The 27,413-nt window shown below is 43.8% G+C and overlaps 1 protein-coding gene across 3 annotated transcripts in view; it reads right to left on the bottom strand.

The window, feature by feature from the left end:
* Nucleotides 1-27,413, bottom strand: part of LOC106882205 (E3 ubiquitin-protein ligase RNF123) — a 117,990-nt gene that overhangs the window by 48,669 nt on the left and 41,908 nt on the right. For all 3 annotated transcript variants that reach the window (XM_089348028.1, XM_089348024.1, XM_089348037.1), the window contains 8 exons: nucleotides 25,921-26,006; nucleotides 25,632-25,718; nucleotides 24,215-24,282; nucleotides 23,350-23,475; nucleotides 21,196-21,310; nucleotides 18,883-19,011; nucleotides 7,137-7,262; nucleotides 3,261-3,353 (listed from right to left, as the gene is read on the bottom strand). In XM_089348028.1, coding sequence (XP_089204154.1) covers nucleotides 3,261-3,353; nucleotides 7,137-7,262; nucleotides 18,883-19,011; nucleotides 21,196-21,310; nucleotides 23,350-23,475; nucleotides 24,215-24,282; nucleotides 25,632-25,718; nucleotides 25,921-26,006 — 830 coding nt within the window. The remainder of the gene's footprint in view (nucleotides 1-3,260; nucleotides 3,354-7,136; nucleotides 7,263-18,882; nucleotides 19,012-21,195; nucleotides 21,311-23,349; nucleotides 23,476-24,214; nucleotides 24,283-25,631; nucleotides 25,719-25,920; nucleotides 26,007-27,413) is intronic.

The following is a 27,413-nucleotide window of genomic DNA, read 5'->3' as shown; positions in this document are numbered from 1 at the left end:
TTGCTGAACTGCTAAGTTATGGGAATGTAAACACACCAGCATCGGTTGTCAAGCAATGTTGGGGGGGGGGGACAAACACAGACACACAAACACACACGTGCAATGGGCTTCTTTCAGTTTCCGTCTGCCAAATCCACTCACAAGGCTTTGGTCGGCCTGAGGCTAAAGTAGAAGACACTCATGGCTGATACCAGTGCTGCTTTGACTGCCTTCTGTGCCAGTGGCACGTAAATAGCACCATCTAATCATGTTGATGTCAGCTTCTCTGCCCCCTGTGCTAGTGGCATGTAAAAAGCACCCATTACACTCTCGGAGTGGTTGGCGTGAGGAATGGCATCCAGCTGTAGAAACACTGCCAGATCAGATTGGGGCCTGGTGCAGCCTCCTGGCTTCCCAAACCCCAGTCGAACCATCCAACTCATGCCAGCATGGAAAATGGACGTTGAACAATGATGATGATGATGATGATGACTTGCCCAAGGAACCATGTAGTTAGTAAGCAAGCTGGAACCATGGAGTTAGTAAGCAAGCTACTTACCACACAGCCACTCCTGCGCCTACTAAAAGATTTAAACAAATTTCTTTTATTGGATTTGATGACATAAAAGACACAGGCATTTTACTGTGTACTTTCCATTTAGCATATCCTGCCAAAAAATTCTACTTGTTTTGTTCAAACTGGTCAGATCCAGCTTCTCTCATCTACCCTAAAATGTCATTCTCAAGATAAATAGTCACATTAATGAAATCTTGAAGCTGTAAGATAATGCATGATTAATTCAAAACAATAATTCAGAACGGTGGTAGCAGGGAATTGTACCAATGTGCCAGAAGGGAGGCTAGGCGACAGGTTTATTTAGCCAGAGGGGAAGCAGATAAGGAAAGATTTGCCAATGTTCTGCGCCGTGAGGACCAAAGACTCGAGGTATTTCGTGTTGCAAGACAGTGTAGGAGAGAGAATAGTGATGTTGTAGGAGAGAAATGTGTTCGCATGGATGATGGTACGCTTGCATTAAATGAGGATGCAAAGAAAGAGGTCTGGAGATGCCACTACGATAGATTGCTTAATAAAGAGAATGAATGGGAGAAAGAGAGCCTGCCTTATGTCGACCCAATAGAGGGACCAGCTATCCGAGTTGATAGTACCAGGGTAGATAAAGCAATTAAGAGTATGAAGACCGGGAAAGCCCCCGGCCCATCAGGAATCACTGCAGAGATGCTCAAAATATCTGGCAGTGTTGGCTATAGCCTAGTCACCCGTATTACGAACCAGGTGATACACGAAGGAGTCATACCCTATGACTGGTGTAGCAGCATCATAGTCAACTGCTACAAAGGTAAAGGGGACGCTTTAGATACAAATAATTACAGAGGCATCAAGCTGTTAGATCAGGTTATGAAAGTTACAGAGAGGGTCATAGCCCAACTAATTAGGGAGCGAATCAATTTAGATGAGATGCAGTTTGGGTTCGTGCCAGGTAAAAGCACTACTGATGCCTTATTTCTAGTGAGACAGTTGCAGGAGAAATACCTAGCTAAGGATAAACCTCTGTACCTGGCTTTCGTTGACATGGAGAAAGCCTTTGACAGGGTCCCCCGATCCCTTATCTGGTGGTCAATGAGGAAACTTGGGATAGAAGAATGGTTAGTGAGAGCTGTGCGAGCCATGTACAGAGATGCTGCCAGTAAGGTGAGGGTTGGAAATGAGTACAGCAATGAATTCCGGGTAGAGGTAGGGGTCCACCAAGGTTCCGTCCTCAGCCCCCTATTATTTACCATAGTCCTCCAGGCAATCACAGAGGAGTTCAAGACAGGTTGCCCCTGGGAGCTCCTCTATGCTGATGACCTTGCCCTAATTGCGGAGTCACTATCAGAACTAGAGGAGAAGTTTCAGGTGTGGAAGCAAGGTCTAGAATTGAAGGGCCTTAGAGTCAACCTAGCTAAAACCAAAATCCTAATAAGTAGGAAGGTAGATAAAACACAAACCCCTTCAGGTAGATGGCCCTGCTCAGTATGTAGAAAAGGAGTAGGTAGTAACTCTATAAGATGTACCCGGTGCAAGCTATGGACACATAAGAGGTGCAGCAACATCAAAGGCAGGTTAACTAGCAAGTTAGTTTTTGTTTGTGGCAGATGTTCAGGTGCAATAAAGACTGCAAACAAACAGGAAACAACTTCTATCTCATTCCAGGGTGAAAAACTAGAGGTAGTCGATAGCTTCCGCTATCTGGGCGACCAAGTTAGTAGTGGGGGTGGGTGCGCTGAAAGTGTAGCTGCTAGAATAAGAATAGCCAGGGCAAAGTTTAGAGAGCTCTTACCCCTGCTGGCGACAAAGGGACTCTCACTCAGAGTAAAAGGCAGACTGTATGACGCATGCGTACGAACAACCATGCTACATGGCAGTGAAACATGGGCTGTAACTGCTGAGGACATACGTAAGCTCGCAAGGAATGAAGCCAGTATGCTCCGTTGGATGTGTAATGTCAATGTAAATACCCGTCAGAGTGTAAGTATCTTGAGAGAAAAGCTGAACATTAGAAGCATCAGTTGTGGCGTGCAAGAGAGACGATTGCGCTGGTATGGACATGTGGTGAGAATGGAGGAGGATAGCTGCGTGAAAAAGTGCCACACCCTAACAGTTGAGGGAACCCGTGGAAGAGGTAGGCCCAGGAAGACCTGGGCTGAGGTGGTGAGGCAAGACCTTCGTACATTGGGCCTCACCGAGGCGATGACTACGGACCGAGACCTTTGGAAATGGGCTGTGCGTGAGAAGACCCGGCAAGCCAAGTAAGATCGTTGCCAGTGCCCCTGGACTGGTTCTTGTGCGGGTGGCACATGAGATGCACCATTTTGAGCGTGGCCGTTGCCAGTACCGCCTGACTGGCTCCTGTAGGATTTTCGAGCGAGATCGTTGCCAGTGCCCCTGGACTGGCTTGTGCGGGTGGCACATAAAAGACACCATTTCGAGCGTGGCCGTTTTCGTGCGGGTGACACGTAAAAGCACCCACTACACTCTCTGAGTGGTTGGCGTTAGGAAGGGCATCCAGCTGTAGAAACTCTGCCAAATCGGACTGGAGCCTGGTGTTGCCATCCGGTTTCACCAGTCCTCAGTCAAATCGTCCAACCCATGCTAGCATGGAAAGCGGACGTTAAACGATGATGATGATGATGATGATGAATAGGAATATATAAGCCTGGCATAATCTGCAAAATCTAAAACTCTTTGAGAATAATGGAATAAAAAACGACAAACAACTTACTGGGTATTTGAAGTCGGCAGTTATTGGAGAAAAACGATAAGCTGTTAATAGTGTGATGATTAGATTTTCAAGACAAGCTTTTAATTCAAAATCCTGAAATGAAGGACAGAAATACATTTTCATTTTTTAAATCTTGGAATGGCAAACAGAAACAGTACTGGCTTTTCATATAAGTACCTCTCATTGAAACAAATATCACCTTTATGAACAGACAAACAAGATATGGAGATAGCATGATGAGGTCAGATCGTAGATATTATGTTAAAAGACAGGGTCAGGACCAACACTGTACAAGAAAAAGCCAGGCTCCCTAATTTAGAAGGGATTTGGCGCAATGAAACCAATTAAGTCTTCTCCCACAACTCACCTATGGCGCTACTCACTCAGGTCAATGGTGTCTTCTGTTCCCTTGTCCTTGAAGTCGATTCCCTATTATTGTCACTTAACACCTTCTCCTCCCTGACCCACTCCTGTTTCCTTCCCTTCTCCACTGACCATGCCTCCACCCATGTACCCTATTCACTGCATCCATCTCTAATCATCTGTCACATGCTTTTCACCCTTTTGTAAACCTACCCATCCATTTTTTCTGTATCTTTATCCCCATGGTCTCTCTCTCTCTCTCTCTCTCATATTCAACCTGTACCCTGAGGGTCATCTTTCTCTTTCCAGCTGGGGAAGCCATGTATCTTCTTCAGCAAGTCTCCTGTTCTTATCCCTCTATCATACTTTCACCCCCTTTAATACTAAACCCCAACTCAGTTAAGGGGTCTTGTGCTGCAAGTTACTCGGTGACCTCACTTGTGCTGGTACCACAAAAAGTGCACCCAGTGGCTGGTGCCAAGGACAGTGTCCAGTTGCAGAAACCGTGCCAGAGCAGACATTGGAGCTTGGTAGAATCCTTTGGCCAATCGGATCCCGTCAAACTGTCCAACCCATACCAGCATGGAGAGCAGACTTTAATGATGATGGAACTTCGAAGAAGTAGGAGAAACTCGATTGCTGAGACAAACACTCTACTCACCATTGCTTGGTGGTACAAGAGATCAGGGTAGAAGTGAGAGGCTCAATATTACAAGAGGTGATTGGACACGGCAAACTGCAGCTTAGAACAGAAACTTTTGGAGGATTACTCTTTTACTTGTTTCAATCATTTGACTGTGGCCATGCTGGAGCACCACCTTTAGTCGAGCAGATAGATCCCAGGACTTATTCTTTGTAAGCCTAGTATTTATTCTATTAGTCTCTTTGCCGAACCACTAAGTTACAGGGACGTAAACACAGACACACAAACATATACATATATATATAAGTGTATATATATGTATATATATATATATATATATATATATATATATATATATATATATATATATAAGTGTAAATGTATATGACAGGCTTCTTTCAGTTTCCGTCTACTGAATCCACTCACAAGGCTTTGGTTGGCCCAAGGCTACAGTAAAGATACTTGCCCAAGGTGCCAGCCAGTGGGGCTGAACTTGGAACAATGTGGTTGGGAAGCAAGCTTCTTACCACACAGCTACTCCTGTGCCTTCTGTGTAGTTTCCATCAACCAAATTACACACAGTATTGGTTAACCCAAGGGTATAGCCCAGTGGTTCCCAACCCTTTTTCACCTTGGTTCCTATTTTACTTGGGTGGACCCTCAGAGACATTCGATGTATATATAAAAAAAATCCAACTGCATTTTTATAACTAAATATTATTAGGATTTGTAAAATAAATTGTCTGTGCTGGTGGCACATAGAAAGCACCGTTCATGCGTTGGGCCTCATGAAGGCAGTGACAGGTGACCAAGACCTTTGGCAATATACCGTGCTTGTGTAGACCTGTTAAGCCAAGTGAGACCATAGTCATGGCCGATGCTGGTGGCACATAAAAAGCACCCAATACACTCTCGGAGTGGTTGGCGTTAGGAAGTGTATCCATTCGTAGAAACCTTGCTAAATCAGATCGGATCTGGCACAGCTCCCTGGCTTCCCAATTCTCAGTCAAACTGCCCAACCCATGCCAGCATGGAAAGCGGACGTTAAATGAAATGATGATGATGATGATTTTGAGCATTGTGGAAGTATAACCATTTTATTGTACATAAATTTTAACAGAAAAGTCTTACATGCACCCCACCCACCCCGTTGAGAGCCACTCTTACAGTAGAAGACACAAAGCCAAGGTGCCATGCAATGAGATGGAACCTAAGTCAGTGTAGGTGTGAAGCAATCTTCTTAAGCAAACAGCCATTCCTGCACTTTTGAATTCAAGTCCAGCAACAGCTGACATTACCCATTGTTTTTCTCAGATCAATAAGGTATGACTCAAACTAATTGATTGTGACAGAATGGAATCAATATTAGGAAAGAAAAAAAGAAATTATAACAAAAGTCAATCAATATTGATTATAGCATAAAACACTAAACTTATAGGAGAAGGAAGAATGGGAGAAATTAACATAAATAGCATTAAGTACCACTGTCCTTGTTGTCTACTGTCTTTTAACCCTTTCGATTTCCAACCCAGCTGAAACTGTCTCTGGCTCTGAAGTACAAATGTTTTGTTTTCATAAGTTCTGAATTAAAATCTTCCACCAAACCTTAGTCACAATTTATGTTCCTAACACTAGCTGAATGATAACTAAGTTATTTTACTAAATTCTTTGTTATTTTTAAAATTAATTGAAAGAAACACAAAGCATCTCAAAATAAGTACAGTAACGAAAGGGTTAAAATATGTAATAGAGAAACAATTCTTAACCCTTTTGATACCAACCCAGCTGAAACCAGCTCTGGCTCTGTAGTACAAATGTCTTGTTTTCATAAGTTTTGAATTAAAATCTTCCACCAAACCTTAGTCACAATTTTTGTTCCTAACACTAACTAAATGATAACTAAGTTATTTCACTAAATTCTTTGTTATATTTGAAGTAATTGAAAGAAACACAGAGCATCTCAAAATAAATACAGTAACAAAAGGGTTAATTGCCTGGTTCTCACAGAACCTGGTTACTTGTGAAGTCCAATTTATAATTTCATCCAAAGCCAATTATTGATTAGTTGTGTGTGTGTGTGTGTGTGTGTGTGTGTGTGTGTGTGTGTTAATATCTCGCTCATTTGTCACCATGAGAGCAAAGATATTACAGCTAGTTGTTCAGTACTTTTTAAAGAGCTGTAGTCTACAAAAATCTCTTACCTGTAAAACAGGTGAAGGTTGGTGACAGGAAAAGCATTTGGCTGTTAAATCCTGTCCCCAAATATCTCCCTGTTTAACCCATGCTAGCATGGAAAACATGATGGATTGAGAGAGGGCTGTAGCACTAAGTTGGCCCTCATTTACAGCTAAATAGACTGGGCAGATATGGAATGAAGTGGTTGGGAAGCAAGTTACTTTACCACACAGCAATGCCTACAACTATATTCTTTCTTTTCTTTTATTCTTTACTTGTTTCAGTCATTTGACTGCAGCCATGCTGGAGCACCACCTTTAGTTGAACAAATCAACCCCAGGACTTATTTTTTGTAAGCCTAGTACTTATTCTATCAGTCTTTTTGCCAAGCTGCTTAGTTACAGAGACATAAACACACCAACATTGGTTATCAAGTGATGAGGGGGACAAACACAGACACACACACACACACACACACATATATATATATATATATATATATATACACACGACAGGCTTGTTTCAGTTTCCATCTGCCAAACCCACTCACGAGGCTTTGGTCAGCCCAAGGCTATAATAGAAGACACTTGTCCAAGGTGCCACGCAGTGGGACTGAACCTGGAACCACACAGTCACTCCTGTGCCTATAGTTTATAAAATAGTTTACAAAACAATCAAAACGCCATGACATTAACCTGCATAAGTGTCCACATAGTGTCTAATAATTTTGATATGTATGGCTGTTCAGACAGGCAAGATTCAGCATCACAAACTTTTAACATGAACCTTAAGAGGCAAGCTTCTACGATATAGGCACTTTTCTGTGGAAGAAAGGAAAATGAGAAAAAAATAAACATTAAATACACATTTCAGTTGATATCATTTTGGATTTTTTTTTTATATAAACAACAGAAATTTTATTTTGAGATTTGGTTTGCAAGATTCTTTTAGGGAGTTCATGTGTTGAAGCATATTCTGTTGTATCTGGGGAGAATCATTCTCTTTTGGAACCTTATAATTTAACACACTCACCTGTAAGGTTTCCACTCATTTACTTATTCATTTTTCTAAAAGTTTCATTGCGTCTTGTAACCTTTTCAATAACTTTACTGGTGAGTGTGTTAAATTATAAGGCACTAAAAGAGTGACTCTCCCCAGACACAACAGAATATGCTTCAACAGAAATTTTAATATGGTTTAAAATTTGAAATAGAAAACATTAGTAATGGATGAAATCAAAAATTCAAGAAGTATTGAAATAAAAACAGTGATTAAAACTCTGCAGCATACAGATTACTCTGTCAAATGTAATACTTATCCACATCGTTTTGAATTAATCATGGATTATCTTGTAGCTTCAAGATTTTGATGATCTGATTGTATATTTTTCGAATGACATTGTAATGTAGGTGTGAGAGGAGAGATCTGGTTAGTTGGAGCTTAAAACAGGTAGAACAAGAGCACTCAGAGAGTGCAAACCTCCACCAAGGCAATACCAATGTCATCTTAACGATTAGCCAGAGATTATTTTTTAAATGAAATAAACTCTGAAATGAACCTGACTGCTCTCAAAAATTAAGTAAAAAAAAAACAGGAAAAATAATCCAGAATCCTTGTCTGGTACCGGATTGGTCCCCAAATCTAATCAGTATGTGCCAGTCACAAGGCCAAACAGTCCTGAAAGTTTCATTCGAATCCATCTAGCGGTTCTTGAGATATCTTTTCCACGGACAAACAAACATGACTGTAAACAATACCTCTGCCTCTGCCTTCACGAAGGCGGTGGTCATAATATTTGAGCCAGACATGGCCAGCTTAGATATGGCCAACTTGGATATGGCCAGCTTGGATATGGCCAGCTTGGATATGGCCAGCTTGGATATGGCCAGATTAGATATGGCCAGCTTGGATATGGCCAGCTTGGATATGGCCAGCTTGGATATGGCCAGCTTAGATATGGCCAGCTTGGATATGGCCAGCTTGGATATGGCCAGCTTGGATATGGCCAGCTTGGATATGGCCAGCTTAGATATGGCCAGCTTGGATATGGCCAGCTTGGATATGGCCAGCTTGGATATGGCCAGCTTCGATATGGCCAGCTTGGATATGGCCAGCTTGGATATGGCCAGCTTGGATATGGCCAGCTTGGATATGGCCAGCTTGGATATGGCCAGCTTGGATATGGCCAGCTTGGATATGGCCAGCTTGGATATGGCCAGCTTAGATATGGCCAGCTTGGATATGGCCAGCTTGGATATGGCCAGCTTGGATATGGCCAGCTTGGATATGGCCAGCTTGGATATGGCCAGCTTGGATATGGCCAGCTTAGATATGGCCAGCTTAGATATGGCCAGCTTAGATATGGCCAGCTTGGATATGGCCAGCTTAGATATGGCCAGCTTGGATATGGCCAGCTTGGATATGGCCAGCTTGGATATGGCCAGCTTAGATATGGCCAGCTTGGATATGGCCAGCTTGGATATGGCCAGCTTGGATATGGCCAGCTTGGATATGGCCAGCTTGGATATGGCCAGCTTGGATATGGCCAGCTTAGATATGGCCAGCTTGGATATGGCCAGCTTAGATATGGCCAGCTTGGATATGGCCAGCTTAGATATGGCCAGCTTGGATATGGCCAGCTTGGATATGGCCAGCTTGGATATGGCCAGCTTAGATATGGCCAGCTTGGATATGGCCAGCTTGGATATGGCCAGCTTGGATATGGCCAGCTTAGATATGGCCAGCTTGGATATGGCCAGCTTGGATATGGCCAGCTTGGATATGGCCAGCTTAGATATGGCCAGCTTGGATATGGCCAGCTTGGATATGGCCAGCTTGGATATGGCCAGCTTGGATATGGCCAGCTTGGATATGGCCAGCTTGGATATGGCCAGCTTGGATATGGCCAGCTTGGATATGGCCAGCTTGGATATGGCCAGCTTGGATATGGCCAGCTTGGATATGGCCAGCTTGGATATGGCCAGCTTGGATATGGCCAGCTTGGATATGGCCAGCTTAGATATGGCCAGCTTGGATATGGCCAGCTTGGATATGGCCAGCTTGGATATGGCCAGCTTGGATATGGCCAGCTTGGATATGGCCAGCTTGGATATGGCCAGCTTAGATATGGCCAGCTTAGATATGGCCAGCTTAGATATGGCCAGCTTGGATATGGCCAGCTTAGATATGGCCAGCTTGGATATGGCCAGCTTGGATATGGCCAGCTTGGATATGGCCAGCTTAGATATGGCCAGCTTGGATATGGCCAGCTTGGATATGGCCAGCTTGGATATGGCCAGCTTGGATATGGCCAGCTTAGATATGGCCAGCTTAGATATGGCCAGCTTGGATATGGCCAGCTTGGATATGGCCAGCTTAGATATGGCCAGCTTGGATATGGCCAGCTTAGATATGGCCAGCTTGGATATGGCCAGCTTGGATATGGCCAGCTTGGATATGGCCAGCTTAGATATGGCCAGCTTAGATATGGCCAGCTTGGATATGGCCAGCTTGGATATGGCCAGCTTGGATATGGCCAGCTTGGATATGGCCAGCTTGGATATGGCCAGCTTGGATATGGCCAGCTTAGATATGGCCAGCTTAGATATGGCCAGCTTGGATATGGCCAGCTTGGATATGGCCAGCTTAGATATGGCCAGCTTGGATATGGCCAGCTTAGATATGGCCAGCTTGGATATGGCCAGCTTGGATATGGCCAGCTTGGATATGGCCAGCTTGGATATGGCCAGCTTAGATATGGCCAGCTTAGATATGGCCAGCTTAGATATGGCCAGCTTGGATATGGCCAGCTTAGATATGGCCAGCTTGGATATGGCCAGCTTGGATATGGCCAGCTTGGATATGGCCAGCTTAGATATGGCCAGCTTAGATATGGCCAGCTTGGATATGGCCAGCTTGGATATGGCCAGCTTGGATATGGCCAGCTTGGATATGGCCAGCTTGGATATGGCCAGCTTAGATATGGCCAGCTTAGATATGGCCAGCTTAGATATGGCCAGCTTAGATATGGCCAGCTTGGATATGGCCAGCTTGGATATGGCCAGCTTAGATATGGCCAGCTTGGATATGGCCAGCTTGGATATGGCCAGCTTAGATATGGCCAGCTTGGATATGGCCAGCTTGGATATGGCCAGCTTAGATATGTCCAGCTTGGATATGGCCAGCTTAGATATGGCCAGCTTGGATATGGCCAGCTTAGATATGGCCAGCTTAGATATGGCCAGCTTGGATATGGCCAGCTTGGATATGGCCAGCTTAGATATGGCCAGCTTGGATATGGCCAGCTTGGATATGGCCAGCTTAGATATGGCCAGCTTGGATATGGCCAGCTTGGATATGGCCAGCTTAGATATGGCCAGCTTGGATATGGCCAGCTTGGATATGGCCAGCTTAGATATGGCCAGCTTGGATATGGCCAGCTTGGATATGGCCAGCTTAGATATGGCCAGCTTGGATATGGCCAGCTTAGATATGGCCAGCTTGGATATGGCCAGCTTAGATATGGCCAGCTTAGATATGGCCAGCTTAGATATGGCCAGCTTGGATATGGCCAGCTTGGATATGGCCAGCTTAGATATGGCCAGCTTGGATATGGCCAGCTTAGATATGGCCAGCTTGGATATGGCCAGCTTGGATATGGCCAGCTTGGATATGGCCAGCTTAGATATGGCCAGCTTGGATATGGCCAGCTTGGATATGGCCAGCTTAGATATGGCCAGCTTGGATATGGCCAGCTTGGATATGGCCAGCTTAGATATGGCCAGCTTGGATATGGCCAGCTTAGATATGGCCAGCTTAGATATGGCCAGCTTGGATATGGCCAGCTTAGATATGGCCAGCTTGGATATGGCCAGCTTGGATATGGCCAGCTTAGATATGGCCAGCTTGGATATGGCCAGCTTGGATATGGCCAGCTTGGATATGGCCAGCTTGGATATGGCCAGCTTGGATATGGCCAGCTTAGATATGGCCAGCTTGGATATGGCCAGCTTGGATATGGCCAGCTTAGATATGGCCAGCTTGGATATGGCCAGCTTGGATATGGCCAGCTTGGATATGGCCAGCTTAGATATGGCCAGCTTAGATATGGCCAGCTTTGGATATGGCCAGCTTAGATATGGCCAGCTTGGATATGGCCAGCTTAGATATGGCCAGCTTGGATATGGCCAACTTGGATATGGCCAGCTTGGATATGGCCAGCTTAGATATGGCCAGCTTGGATATGGCCAGCTTGGATATGGCCAGCTTGGATATGGCCAGCTTAGATATGGCCAGCTTGGATATGGCCAGCTTGGATATGGCCAGCTTGGATATGGCCAGCTTGAATATGGCCAGCTTGGATATGGCCAGCTTAGATATGGCCAGCTTAGATATGGCCAGCTTAGATATGGCCAGCTTGGATATGGCCAGCTTGGATATGGCCAGCTTGGATATGGCCAGCTTGGATATGGCCAGCTTAGATATGGCCAGCTTAGATATGGCCAGCTTGGATATGGCCAGCTTAGATATGGCCAGCTTAGATATGGCCAGCTTGGATATGGCCAGCTTGGATATGGCCAGCTTGGATATGGCCAGCTTGGATATGGCCAGCTTAGATATGGCCAGCTTGGATATGGCCAGCTTGGATATGGCCAGCTTGGATATGGCCAGCTTGGATATGGCCAGCTTAGATATGGCCAGCTTAGATATGGCCAGCTTGGATATGGCCAGCTTGGATATGGCCAGCTTAGATATGGCCAGCTTGGATATGGCCAGCTTGGATATGGCCAGCTTGGATATGGCCAGCTTGGATATGGCCAGCTTAGATATGGCCAGCTTGGATATGGCCAGCTTGGATATGGCCAGCTTGGATATGGCCAGCTTGGATATGGCCAGCTTAGATATGGCCAGCTTAGATATGGCCAGCTTGGATATGGCCAGCTTGGATATGGCCAGCTTAGATATGGCCAGCTTGGATATGGCCAGCTTGGATATGGCCAGCTTGGATATGGCCAGCTTGGATATGGCCAGCTTGGATATGGCCAGCTTAGATATGGCCAGCTTAGATATGGCCAGCTTTGGATATGGCCAGCTTAGATATGGCCAGCTTGGATATGGCCAGCTTAGATATGGCCAGCTTGGATATGGCCAGCTTGGATATGGCCAGCTTGGATATGGCCAGCTTAGATATGGCCAGCTTGGATATGGCCAGCTTGGATATGGCCAGCTTGGATATGGCCAGCTTAGATATGGCCAGCTTGGATATGGCCAGCTTGGATATGGCCAGCTTGAATATGGCCAGCTTAGATATGGCCAGCTTGGATATGGCCAGCTTGGATATGGCCAGCTTAGATATGGCCAGCTTGGATATGGCCAGCTTGGATATGGCCAGCTTGAATATGGCCAGCTTAGATATGGCCAGCTTGGATATGGCCAGCTTGGATATGGCCAGCTTGAATATGGCCAGCTTAGATATGGCCAGCTTAGATATGGCCAGCTTGGATATGGCCAGCTTAGATATGGCCAGCTTAGATATGGCCAGCTTGGATATGGCCAGCTTAGATATGGCCAGCTTGGATATGGCCAGCTTAGATATGGCCAGCTTAGATATGGCCAGCTTAGATATGGCCAGCTTGGATATGGCCAGCTTGGATATGACCAGCTTAGATATGGCCAGCTTAGATATGGCCAGCTTGGATATGGCCAGCTTAGATATGGCCAGCTTAGATATGGCCAGCTTAGATATGGCCAGCTTGGATATGGCCAGCTTAGATATGGCCAGCTTGGATATGGCCAGCTTGGATATGGCCAGCTTGGATATGGCCAGCTTAGATATGGCCAGCTTAGATATGGCCAGCTTGGATATGGCCAGCTTAGATATGGCCAGCTTAGATATGGCCAGCTTGGATATGGCCAGCTTAGATATGGCCAGCTTAGATATGGCCAGCTTGGATATGGCCAGCTTAGATATGGCCAGCTTAGATATGGCCAGCTTGGATATGGCCAGCTTAGATATGGCCAGCTTGGATATGGCCAGCTTAGATATGGCCAGCTTAGATATGGCCAGCTTGGATATGGCCAGCTTAGATATGGCCAGCTTGGATATGGCCAGCTTAGATATGGCCAGCTTAGATATGGCCAGCTTGGATATGGCCAGCTTAGATATGGCCAGCTTGGATATGGCCAGCTTGGATATGGCCAGCTTGGATATGGCCAGCTTGGATATGGCCAGCTTAGATATGGCCAGCTTGGATATGGCCAGCTTAGATATGGCCAGCTTAGATATGGCCAGCTTGGATATGGCCAGCTTAGATATGGCCAGCTTAGATATGGCCAGCTTGGATATGGCCAGCTTAGATATGGCCAGCTTAGATATGGCCAGCTTGGATATGGCCAGCTTAGATATGGCCAGCTTAGATATGGCCAGCTTGGATATGGCCAGCTTAGATATGGCCAGCTTAGATATGGCCAGCTTGGATATGGCCAGCTTGGATATGGCCAGCTTAGATATGGCCAGCTTAGATATGGCCAGCTTAGATATGGCCAGCTTGGATATGGCCAGCTTGGATATGGCCAGCTTGGATATGGCCAGCTTAGATATGGCCAGCTTGGATATGGCCAGCTTGGATATGGCCAGCTTGGATATGGCCAGCTTGGATATGGCCAGCTTGGATATGGCCAGCTTGGATATGGCCAGCTTGGATATGGCCAGCTTAGATATGGCCAGCTTAGATATGGCCAGCTTGGATATGGCCAGCTTGGATATGGCCAGCTTGGATATGGCCAGCTTAGATATGGCCAGCTTAGATATGGCCAGCTTGGATATGGCCAGCTTGGATATGGCCAGCTTGGATATGGCCAGCTTGGATATGGCCAGCTTGGATATGGCCAGCTTGGATATGGCCAGCTTAGATATGGCCAGCTTAGATATGGCCAGCTTGGATATGGCCAGCTTGGATATGGCCAGCTTGGATATGGCCAGCTTGGATATGGCCAGCTTGGATATGGCCAGCTTGGATATGGCCAGCTTGGATATGGCCAGCTTGGATATGGCCAGCTTAGATATGGCCAGCTTAGATATGGCCAGCTTAGATATGGCCAGCTTGGATATGGCCAGCTTGGATATGGCCAGCTTGGATATGGCCAGCTTGGATATGGCCAGCTTGGATATGGCCAGCTTGGATATGGCCAGCTTGGATATGGCCAGCTTAGATATGGCCAGCTTGGATATGGCCAGCTTAGATATGGCCAGCTTGGATATGGCCAGCTTGGATATGGCCAGCTTAGATATGGCCAGCTTAGATATGGCCAGCTTAGATATGGCCAGCTTGGATATGGCCAGCTTAGATATGGCCAGCTTAGATATGGCCAGCTTGGATATGGCCAGCTTGGATATGGCCAGCTTGGATATGGCCAGCTTGGATATGGCCAGCTTGGATATGGCCAGCTTAGATATGGCCAGCTTGGATATGGCCAGCTTGGATATGGCCAGCTTGGATATGGCCAGCTTAGATATGGCCAGCTTAGATATGGCCAGCTTAGATATGGCCAGCTTGGATATGGCCAGCTTGGATATGGCCAGCTTGGATATGGCCAGCTTGGATATGGCCAGCTTGGATATGGCCAGCTTAGATATGGCCAGCTTAGATATGGCCAGCTTGGATATGGCCAGCTTGGATATGGCCAGCTTGGATATGGCCAGCTTGGATATGGCCAGCTTGGATATGGCCAGCTTAGATATGGCCAGCTTAGATATGGCCAGCTTGGATATGGCCAGCTTGGATATGGCCAGCTTAGATATGGCCAGCTTGGATATGGCCAGCTTGGATATGGCCAGCTTGGATATGGCCAGCTTGGATATGGCCAGCTTAGATATGGCCAGCTTAGATATGGCCAGCTTGGATATGGCCAGCTTGGATATGGCCAGCTTGGATATGGCCAGCTTAGATATGGCCAGCTTAGATATGGCCAGCTTGGATATGGCCAGCTTGGATATGGCCAGCTTGGATATGGCCAGCTTAGATATGGCCAGCTTAGATATGGCCAGCTTGGATATGGCCAGCTTGGATATGGCCAGCTTGGATATGGCCAGCTTGGATATGGCCAGCTTAGATATGGCCAGCTTGGATATGGCCAGCTTGGATATGGCCAGCTTGGATATGGCCAGCTTAGATATGGCCAGCTTAGATATGGCCAGCTTGGATATGGCCAGCTTGGATATGGCCAGCTTGGATATGGCCAGCTTGGATATGGCCAGCTTGGATATGGCCAGCTTAGATATGGCCAGCTTAGATATGGCCAGCTTGGATATGGCCAGCTTGGATATGGCCAGCTTAGATATGGCCAGCTTGGATATGGCCAGCTTGGATATGGCCAGCTTGGATATGGCCAGCTTGGATATGGCCAGCTTAGATATGGCCAGCTTAGATATGGCCAGCTTGGATATGGCCAGCTTGGATATGGCCAGCTTGGATATGGCCAGCTTAGATATGGCCAGCTTAGATATGGCCAGCTTGGATATGGCCAGCTTGGATATGGCCAGCTTGGATATGGCCAGCTTGGATATGGCCAGCTTAGATATGGCCAGCTTAGATATGGCCAGCTTGGATATGGCCAGCTTGGATATGGCCAGCTTGGATATGGCCAGCTTAGATATGGCCAGCTTAGATATGGCCAGTTTAGATATGGCCAGCTTGGATATGGCCAGCTTGGATATGGCCAGCTTGGATATGGCCAGCTTGGATATGGCCAGCTTAGATATGGCCAGCTTAGATATGGCCAGCTTAGATATGGCCAGCTTGGATATGGCCAGCTTGGATATGGCCAGCTTAGATATGGCCAGCTTGGATATGGCCAGCTTGGATATGGCCAGCTTGGATATGGCCAGCTTGGATATGGCCAGCTTGGATATGGCCAGCTTAGATATGGCCAGCTTAGATATGGCCAGCTTGGATATGGCCAGCTTGGATATGGCCAGCTTGGATATGGCCAGCTTAGATATGGCCAGCTTAGATATGGCCAGCTTAGATATGGCCAGCTTGGATATGGCCAGCTTGGATATGGCCAGCTTGGATATGGCCAGCTTGGATATGGCCAGCTTAGATATGGCCAGCTTAGATATGGCCAGCTTGGATATGGCCAGCTTGGATATGGCCAGCTTAGATATGGCCAGCTTAGATATGGCCAGCTTAGATATGGCCAGCTTGGATATGGCCAGCTTGGATATGGACAGCTTGGATATGGCCAGCTTGGATATGGCCAGCTTGGATATGGCCAGCTTGGATATGGCCAGCTTGGATATGGCCAGCTTGGATATGGCCAGCTTAGATATGGCCAGCTTGGATATGGCCAGCTTGGATATGGCCAGCTTAGATATGGCCAGCTTAGATATGGCCAGCTTGGATATGGCCAGCTTGGATATGGCCAGCTTGGATATGGCCAGCTTGGATATGGCCAGCTTAGATATGGCCAGCTTAGATATGGCCAGCTTGGATATGGCCAGCTTAGATATGGCCAGCTTAGATATGGCCAGCTTGGATATGGCCAGCTTAGATATGGCCAGCTTAGATATGGCCAGCTTAGATATGGCCAGCTTGGATATGGCCAGCTTGGATATGGCCAGCTTGGATATGGCCAGCTTAGATATGGCCAGCTTGGATATGGCCAGCTTAGATATGGCCAGCTTGGATATGGCCAGCTTGGATATGGCCAGCTTGGATATGGCCAGCTTAGATATGGCCAGCTTAGATATGGCCAGCTTAGATATGGCCAGCTTAGATATGGCCAGCTTGGATATGGCCAGCTTAGATATGGCCAGCTTGGATATGGCCAGCTTGGATATGGCCAGCTTGGATATGGCCAGCTTGGATATGGCCAGCTTAGATATGGCCAGCTTGGATATGGCCAGCTTGGATATGGCCAGCTTGGATATGGCCAGCTTAGATATGGCCAGCTTAGATATGGCCAGCTTAGATATGGCCAGCTTGGATATGGCCAGCTTAGATATGGCCAGCTTGGATATGGCCAGCTTGGATATGGCCAGCTTGGATATGGCCAGCTTGGATATGGCCAGCTTGGATATGGCCAGCTTGGATATGGCCAGCTTGGATATGGCCAGCTTGGATATGGCCAGCTTGGATATGGCCAGCTTGGATATGGCCAGCTTAGATATGGCCAGCTTGGATATGGCCAGCTTGGATATGGCCAGCTTAGATATGGCCAGCTTAGATATGGCCAGCTTGGATATGGCCAGCTTGGATATGGCCAGCTTAGATATGGCCAGCTTAGATATGGCCAGCTTAGATATGGCCAGCTTGGATATGGCCAGCTTGGATATGGCCAGCTTGGATATGGCCAGCTTGGATATGGCCAGCTTGGATATGGCCAGCTTGGATATGGCCAGCTTGGATATGGCCAGCTTAGATATGGCCAGCTTGGATATGGCCAGCTTGGATATGGCCAGCTTAGATATGGCCAGCTTAGATATGGCCAGCTTGGATATGGCCAGCTTGGATATGGCCAGCTTGGATATGGCCAGCTTGGATATGGCCAGCTTAGATATGGCCAGCTTAGATATGGCCAGCTTGGATATGGCCAGCTTAGATATGGCCAGCTTGGATATGGCCAGCTTAGATATGGCCAGCTTGGATATGGCCAGCTTGGATATGGCCAGCTTGGATATGGCCAGCTTGGATATGGCCAGCTTAGATATGGCCAGCTTGGATATGGCCAGCTTAGATATGGCCAGCTTGGATATGGCCAGCTTGGATATGGCCAGCTTAGATATGGCCAGCTTGGATATGGCCAGCTTGGATATGGCCAGCTTGGATATGGCCAGCTTAGATATGGCCAGCTTGGATATGGCCAGCTTGGATATGGCCAGCTTGGATATGGCCAGCTTGGATATGGCCAGCTTAGATATGGCCAGCTTGGATATGGCCAGCTTGGATATGGCCAGCTTGGATATGGCCAGCTTGGATATGGCCAGCTTAGATATGGCCAGCTTGGATATGGCCAGCTTGGATATGGCCAGCTTGGATATGGCCAGCTTAGATATGGCCAGCTTGGATATGGCCAGCTTAGATATGGCCAGCTTAGATATGGCCAGCTTAGATATGGCCAGCTTGGATATGGCCAGCTTGGATATGGCCAGCTTAGATATGGCCAGCTTGGATATGGCCAGCTTGGATATGGCCAGCTTGGATATGGCCAGCTTGGATATGGCCAGCTTGGATATGGCCAGCTTAGATATGGCCAGCTTGGATCAATCAAATCTTTATCATTTCTTGCTTTCCAATGGATATAACGAAGCAAATGACCACCAAACCATCATGGTTTTTCATCATCTGCAACTTTAGAATGGATCTCTTATCTTTTAACTGATTGCAACTTTAAAAAAAAGATAAGTTTTAACCAATTAAAATAATAAAGTTTTTAACGAACCAATAATGTGGCAAGTTTGTTAAACAAGTGCGCAGCAACTAGAAGTAAATTGCATTGACGGCTGCGAGTATCACCGAGGGCTGGAGGCTGTAAATCTTTCTTCTCAGCAGACCAGGATTTGCGTTCAGACTAGAAGAAATGGAAATACAAAGAAAGCAAAGACATCAATGTTTAATAAGAATAAATAAATGAATTGAAGGTGCTTAATTATTTGCAAAAAGATTTGTTTTAATTGGTAAAAATATTCTTTCTATAATAAGACAACTGTCTCTGTCTATGTATTATATTCTAACCTCTCCCCTGGCTCACACCCACTTCCCTCGGTTCTATTCCCTCTCTCAGCTGAGAGATCTTTGTCTTGCAAGCTATTTGGTAACGCCATTGGTGCCATGTCAAAAAGCACCTGTGCTGGTGCCACATAAAAAGCACCTGTACCAGGCTTTAAAAAGAAAAAAGTACTGGGGTCGATGCATTCAACTAAAACCTCTTCAAGGCAGTGCCCCAGCATGGCCCCAGCCTTAATGACTAAAACAGATAAAAGATCTGTGGTGATGGCTTCCACCTAAGCATGCTGATAATGAATAGACATTATTGATAGTGCCTAATAAGGCAGAAATGCATCCAGTATCTTCATTTGCCACTGCTGGGATGACGTCCATCTCCCTCATATATATAAATTGGAAATCTGCAATTTCAGTGTTTATTTTTAGAAATCATGACAGCAGTACCTTTTTAGAAATTTTTATTTTTTAGGTATGGGGATAAGACTGTTAAACCTTAAATGTGTGCACTGACAACAAATTAAAAATCCAGAAGTCCGCCAAATATCGCTGAGTAACCCCCTAGCAACATGTGGCCGGAAAACATTTATAATACTTCCATTTCATAAACTATACAATCCGAATGAAATCGAGAGAAAAGGACTTTATAATTCAGACCAAAGTTTAATAAACAATGATAAAAAATAATCTTATTTAAAGTTTTAAAGTCTTATCCCATATCTAAAAAATAAAAATCTCTAAAAAGTACTGCTGTTATCATTTCTAAAAATAAACACTGAAAATGGAATGGCATCATTTCTAAAAAAAATAGCCAAGCAACTACTACTTCTATCCACAGGAATGTATGTAAAGGACAAAATTTAACCAGTCAACCACAGTTGAAACCAATGACCACGACTGTTACCACCATCATATGAACCTGAAGATTGCATAAATGCAAGAAAGTATACGAGTTCAATAAGAATAGACATTTAATATTTCATTTGTTCAATAAGAATAGACAATTAATACTTCATTTCATTTCTTTTTACTATATTATTTTTATATCTTATATCAATATTATAAGATTATAAATAAAACGTGAAAAACAGACAGAGTTGGAATTCCTTTGAGTAATATATTCTTCTATACACAATCATACAAACCCCTTTGTGTGAGTGTGTGTGTGTGTGTATATATATATATATATATATATATATATATATATATACATACATACATACATACATACATACATACATACATACATATACACACACACATACATATATATTCATATTATGCTTTGAACATAATGCAGAAGATATTACCTCTGGAGGAATCCCACAATAAATTTTGCCTATCACAATGTATTTATATTAAGTGATCATGTGACTGACCAGACTACTGGATGTTGTTGTACATCGCTGGTCACAATGCACTTCACATCATTTTTAGCTCTTGAATGATGGCTGGACAAGCAAGTCAACATTCCTCCTGATTGGAAAGCTAGTCCCAGGAGACCAGTTCGTTGCAGGGTGAACCTATTCACAAGTGAGTGGACTGGAGCAATGTGAAATGAAGTGTTTTGCTCAAGGACACAATGTGCTGCTCAGTCTGGAAATTGAAACCATGATCTAGTGACCGTGAGTGCAACACCCTAACTATTAGGCCATGTCCCTTCACATTTACATTAAGTATGGTACATAAGTTGCTATGTTAATCTAATACTGCATATAACAGATTTTAACTTGTGTGTTTATGGGAATATTTTCATAGGAATGTTATCACATTTCACAGTTCAGCAACTACCATTAAAAAGTGGGGTTAACCTGACTGTGGAAAGTCTTACTCTAGCAAATCATTTGGAAATGTATAATTAGTGATAGGAACCTGTGAACTACAAAATCCAGACTGGCACAGAAAATTAGGCACAAAAGAATATGGCGGGGGGGGGGGGGGTATTAATTGATAAAGAAGAAATATGGTTGATTAAATAGAGAAAGATTATTTTTTAATAACTTTGTATTTAAAAAACATAAAAAGAACTTACCTCCTCTTCAACCATGACAGGTAACAAATTTTCTAAATAACAGAACAAAATTTGGGCTTGGACAAGATCTAAATGTGGAGGATCTTGCAGAGGTTTGTATCCTTCAACCTGATATATTCATTATTGTCAAGGAAGGATTAGAAGATAAATGCTCTCATAATTAGTGGCTTCTCTAATAAAATATAAACTCAGTATTTAAAAAAAATAAATAAATAAATAAAAAATTCTGTAGTTACAGATAGCCACAAAGAAAACAAAGAAATTAAATACAAAAAGTGGAGAACAAAGATTGATGGGTCTTCTTAAGCACAACATAATGCCAAAGGTCTTGGTCAATGCCTTCATGAGGCCCAACACTCGAAAGTAACTGTCATTTAGCCTTGATGAGGCCCGATGCTCAAAAGGAACTGAGCCACTTCGCCTCCATGAGGCCCAACACTCAAGCATTTTGCCTCCATGAGGCCCAACGCTCGAAAGGAACTCAGCCACTTTGCTTCCATGAGGCCCAACACTCAAGCATTTTGCCTCCACGAGGCTCAAAGCTCGAAAGGAACTCAGCCACTTTGCTTCTATGAGGCCCAACACTCAAGCACTTTCTCTCTATGAGGCCCAACACTTGAAAGATACTTTTAAATACAGAATCAATATATGTTAGCAAAAGTAGTACCCTGAACTAGTTAGATCTTTACTAAGATCAGTAGTTCTCAACTGGGATCCATATGAAATTTTTAGGGGTCCACATAAGCAAAATGATAAATTGGGTCCACAATATCATTTTAAGGGCCCATAAAAATGTTGCTTTAGATGTATTTATTGCAAGAAACTGCAAGGTTTCTTTCTCTAATGTTTTACATAGTCCAACTGACACAAGTTAAATGAATGGAAAACAAAATAGGAATTTTGAAAGAACTATCAACAAAATTAGTTTTTAAACATTGACTGGCTAGAGAAAGGGGTCAACAAGAATAAAATAGTAATCGAAGGGGTCCATAGGTAAAAAATGGTTGAGAATCATTGATCTAGATAAATTGGGACTGCTAAATAAATGCAACAAATATTACTGTCCTTTTACTTGTTTCTGTCATTTGACTGCGGCCATGCTGGAGCACCGCCTTTAGTAGAATTTGTAAGCCTAGTACTTATTCTATTGGTTTCTTTTGCTGAACCGCTAAGTTACAGGGACGTAAACACACCACCAAGTGATGGTGGGGGACAAACACAGACACACAAACATATACATACATATATATATATATATATATACACAAAGGGCTTCTTCCAGTTTCCAACTACTAAATCCATTCACAAAGCTTTGGTTGACCCAAGGCTATAGTAGAAGACACTTGCCCAAGAGGCCATGCAGTGGGACTAAACCTGGAACCATGTGGCTGGGAAGCAAGCTTCTTACCATATGGCCACTCCTGCACCTATAGTAGAAGACATTTGCTGAAGGTGCCATGCAGTGGGGCTGAACTTGGAACCATGTGGTTTGGAAGCAAGCTTCTTACCACACAGCCACGCCTGTGCCTATGTAAGTTTTCAAATTTCAGCTTCTTCAAGAATGTCTTGTACAGACAAACTAAGAACGGAGCCTCTTAATAGCCCCTCAATCTGTTAGATATAGGAACCAAAATTCCTTCAGATCACACTCTACAGTCATAAAGAAAGAGGACAATAGTAGTCCTAAAGATACAAACAGATGGATTGGTCATGGTTGGCATACTTTTGATCATACATCTACTGTACTTAATGATGTCAGATCTGGGTTTAAACAAACACAAGAACTTCTTATACAAGAACAGCGTCCTAATTAGTTGTCCTTGTAACAAAAACCACACAGTTCCTCAAACCCATCAATTTATGAATTTACCAAATTTTCATTTTAATGCTTATTTTATGACCAGGTATTTCTATAGAAGAGTAGCTAATGTAAATCTGGTTGGTTGGGTGTTCTCTCCAATCACAGAGAGAGAGAGAGAGAGAGAGCTATATAACATAAGGGGGACAGGATGAATACACATGCTAGGCTTGGTGGCATGCAATGAATAAAAGAACATACACACACACATATATCATAGTAGCAAAAAACACACACACACACACATTTCATTTGACATAAATGACAGACAAGAAACATCAATTCATAAAGGATATCTAAGAGGGATTGCCCCAAAATTAGCACGAACATTTTCCGACATGGATAAACTGACAGCAGGGAAATAGGCATATCCTGGGCCACATCTGACATTATTGAAAGCCTCTCCAAGACATTTCCCATTCCTGAATTTAAAAACAAAAATCACATATATATATAAGTTCTTCAGCAGTTTATATATAAATGCATTTGCTTTGCAAGATTCCTCATGTGAAACTGGGTCTTCAAACAGATATTGTTATAGTTCAGAATAGCCAAATAAACACACGCACTATATATATATACTCGTTTACTTGTTTGACCCCTCAACACCTGGTATAAAGCCACCTCCCACTTTACTAAAACCCCACTCAGTCAAGGGGTCCTTTTTTTTTTTTTGCCCTGTGAATTACTTGGTGACCTCACTGGTGCCAGTGGCATGAAACAAAGCACTCTGTAAAGAGTGTTGGCATTACAAAGAGTATCCAGCTGTAAGAACCATGTCAAAAGAGACATGGGGGCTAGACACAAGCTGGGCCTGTAGTAGAAGACAATTTCCCAATGTGCCACGAAGTGGGATTGAATTCAAAACATCGCGAATAGCAATAAAAGGACTTTGACAAACAATCACTCAATTGATTATCTAACCAACACATTAAACAAACGATTAGTTAGTTGGTGAGATATTTAACTTACTAACAATAAAGAGGTGATATTGAACCAGTGCATGTGTTTATTATTATTATTGGCATACTGACCCTCCCAAGACACAACAAGATTTGTTTCAACATTTGAATTTACATCAAGAATCTTGCAAACCAAATACAAAAGCAAAGTTTTTAAATAGTTTTGAAGCAAAAATAGTGGAATTAAAGAATTACATACCGGAAAAAGGTAATGGTTCCTTTGTCACAGTCTATTGCACAACTTATCACATCACCTGTTAACCAAGACTGAAAGAGAGAGAGAGACAGAGAGATTGATTCATTTCCCAGACATCAAATAATAATGAAGAATTAACACCTAATACCATATTCAAAAGTATATAAAATGCCCTTCTTCCCCCACTCACCAAAAAATGTATCAAAAAAAAAAAATTCACCCCAAGTGTGGCTGTGTGGTAAGAAGCTTCCTTCCCAACCATAGGGTTCTGGGTTCAATCCCATTGCATGACACCTTGGGCAAGTGCCTTCTACTATAGCCTCAGGCCAACCAAAACCTTATGAGTGGATTTGGTAGACAGAAACTGAAAGAAGCCTGTCGTATATGTGTGTGTGTGTGTGCATGTGTGTGTGCATGTGGATATTTCTTTGTGCCTATGTTCATCCCCTACCACTGCTTGACAACCAGAGTAGGTGTGTTTATGCCCTTGTAACTTAGTGGTTCAGTAAAAGAGACCGAGAAAATAAGTGCTGAAGTCGATTCATTTGACTAAACATTCTTCAAGGCAGTGCCCCAGCATGGCAGCAGTCTAATGACTGGAACAAATGAAAAAGGCCCTGTATGCAAACCTACTTTAAATATTAGATGCTTTAATGCACTAAAAATTTGGGGGGGGGAGTTTACCTGAATAAATGCTGTTCAAAGGGACATGTCTAATATGCCTGTGTAACTTTTATGCCATCAAATATGGTCATCATCATCATCATCATCATCATCATTGTCGTTTAACATCCGCTTTCCATGCTGGCATGGGTTGGACGGTTTGGCTGTGGGCTGGCAAGCCAGAAGGCTGCACCAGGCTCCAATCCGATTTGGTAAAGTTTCTACAGCTGGATGCCCTTCCTAACCGCCAACTGCTCCAAGAGTGTAGTGGGTGCTTTTATGTGCCACCGGCACTTGCAACGACCATGCTTGAATGATGCTTTTTACATGCCACCAGCACGGGAGCCAATCAGGCGGCACTTGCAACAACCATGCTCAAATGGCGCTTTTTACGTGCCACCAGCAATTAATCTTTCAGAAGAATATTGGTTTCAAATTTTGGCACAAGGCCAGCAATTTTGGGGGAGGTGGTGGGGGAGTCAATTACATCGACCTCAGTGCTCAACTAGTACTTATTTTATCAATCCAAAAAGGATGAAAGGCAAAGTCCACCTTGGAAGAATTTGAACTCAGAATGTAAAGGCAGATGCAATGCCGCTAAGCATTTTGTCTGGTATGCTAATGATTCTTCCAGTTTATCACCTGATCTTTCAAAAGAATATTAAAAAAAAAATAAATAAATAAAGGAATGTACAATAATTATTAGGGAAAAGTTAAGAGCATAAATTTCAATATGGAAACCTAATGATATACACACCTCTCCATACCGTTGAGTTTTGACATTCCATTTGCAAAGTCTGTTACCATCATAGGCATAAGAATCTATTGTATCTCCAACGCCATTCTGTAAGATATAATGTGGCATGAAGTCATATTCTATACATTTGTAGGAATAATGAAAGAAAAAGGATCAGAGGGTAACATAACAGAGAGGGCAAAAGAAGAAAAAAAACAACGATAGAGTAGAATGTGAGGAAGACTACTAGTGCCCCAGCATGGCCACAGTTCAATGACTGAAAGAAATAGAAGGTAAAAAAAATACTTGCCTCTTGAAAAAACTGACAATTTATGGTACACCAGCCCACCTGCATCACACCTTTTGAACCCAGCATCAGTTCGTAGATCCATTTACCTGAAAGAAATTCATTTTGGAATAATTTTGGTTAAAGCAAGAAGAAAAATGGACATTTCACTTTCATAGATATTTCTCCAAGAGGAGAATGGAATGAGGTGTACGTGGTTAATTTTGTTTTGGAAAGATATTGGTTAGCAATCGGTAATTGTGTATCTTCTTTAGTATCATGTCAACTTTAATCAAATAGAGATATGGTGAAATACGTTCCTACCATGACCACCCTACCTTTTGCAGCCATAGTCCAGTTTTAAGGTAGGAGAGTGTGATTTGAGGAAGATTTGACTGCTATTTCTGGCTAATTAGTTAGTGATCATGAATCTGTACACTGAAATGATAACAGGGGCTGTTTTGGAGTGATAGGTGAACCTTCTGATTTGTGAGGGTCTGGCATAGAAAATCTTTAGACAAAATTTAGTCTTAGTGAAGGCACATAGCTAAGTGGTTTGATTCTTTTGGCTCATGACTGTAAGGTCACGAGTTCAATACCTGGCAATACCTGGGTCCTTGAGTAAGACATTTTATTTCATGCTGCTCCAGTCCACTCAGCTGGTAAGAATGAGTTGTACCTGTATTTCAAGGGGCCAGCCTTGTCACATTCAGTACCAAGCTGAATCTCCCTGAGAGCTATATTGAGGGTACAAGTATTTGTGGAGTGCTCAGCCACTTGCACATTAATTTCAAGAGACAGTTATTCCATCATCACAACTGATGGAGTGCCAGGTATGTGTGTGTGTGTGTGTGTGTGTGTATCATCATCATTGTTTAACGTCCGCTTTCCATGCTAGCATGGGTTGGACGATATGACTGAGGACTGGTGAACCAGATGGCTACACCAAGCTCCAATCTGATTTGGGAGAGTTTCTACAGCTGGATGCCCTTCCTAACGCCAACCACTCTGAGAGTGTAGTGGGTGCTTTTACGTGCCACCGGCACGAAGGCCAGTCAGGCGGTACTGGCAACAGCCATATATATATATATATATATATATATATATATATATATATATTGATAAAAATGGTAAGACAAGAAAAGAATGAAAGGGACCTATATATATATATATATATATATACTACCTCCATCTTTCTTTTCCTCATGTGACCATCTTTCTTTTCCTGCACGGACATTCAAAAGAGTGGACGATATTTTTCTCTCTCATCTACCTTTTCTCTTTTCAAAGAAAATATTTCTCCCAGCATTCACTATTTTCCTCTCGTTCTGGTCCAACGATCCTCCATGTTTGTTTCCGTTCGGTTTCCTTGTATGTGTCTACTGTCATGTCTTTGTTCCCAACTTTGACCCTTCATAAATCCTAAATTCTATTTTAGAATTTATGGGGGCAACCGTCTTTGAAGACTCATATTGTCATTGAATGCTCAAAATGAGGAGTAGATAGACAGCCGACAA

Source organism: Octopus bimaculoides, chromosome 1, assembly GCF_046866305.1.
Source record: "Octopus bimaculoides isolate indiv1 chromosome 1, ASM4686630v1, whole genome shotgun sequence".
Classification (NCBI taxonomy): domain Eukaryota; kingdom Metazoa; phylum Mollusca; class Cephalopoda; order Octopoda; family Octopodidae; genus Octopus; species Octopus bimaculoides.
The sequence above is the reverse complement of the archived record's forward strand: the minus strand, read 5'-3'. Positions and strand labels throughout refer to the sequence as shown.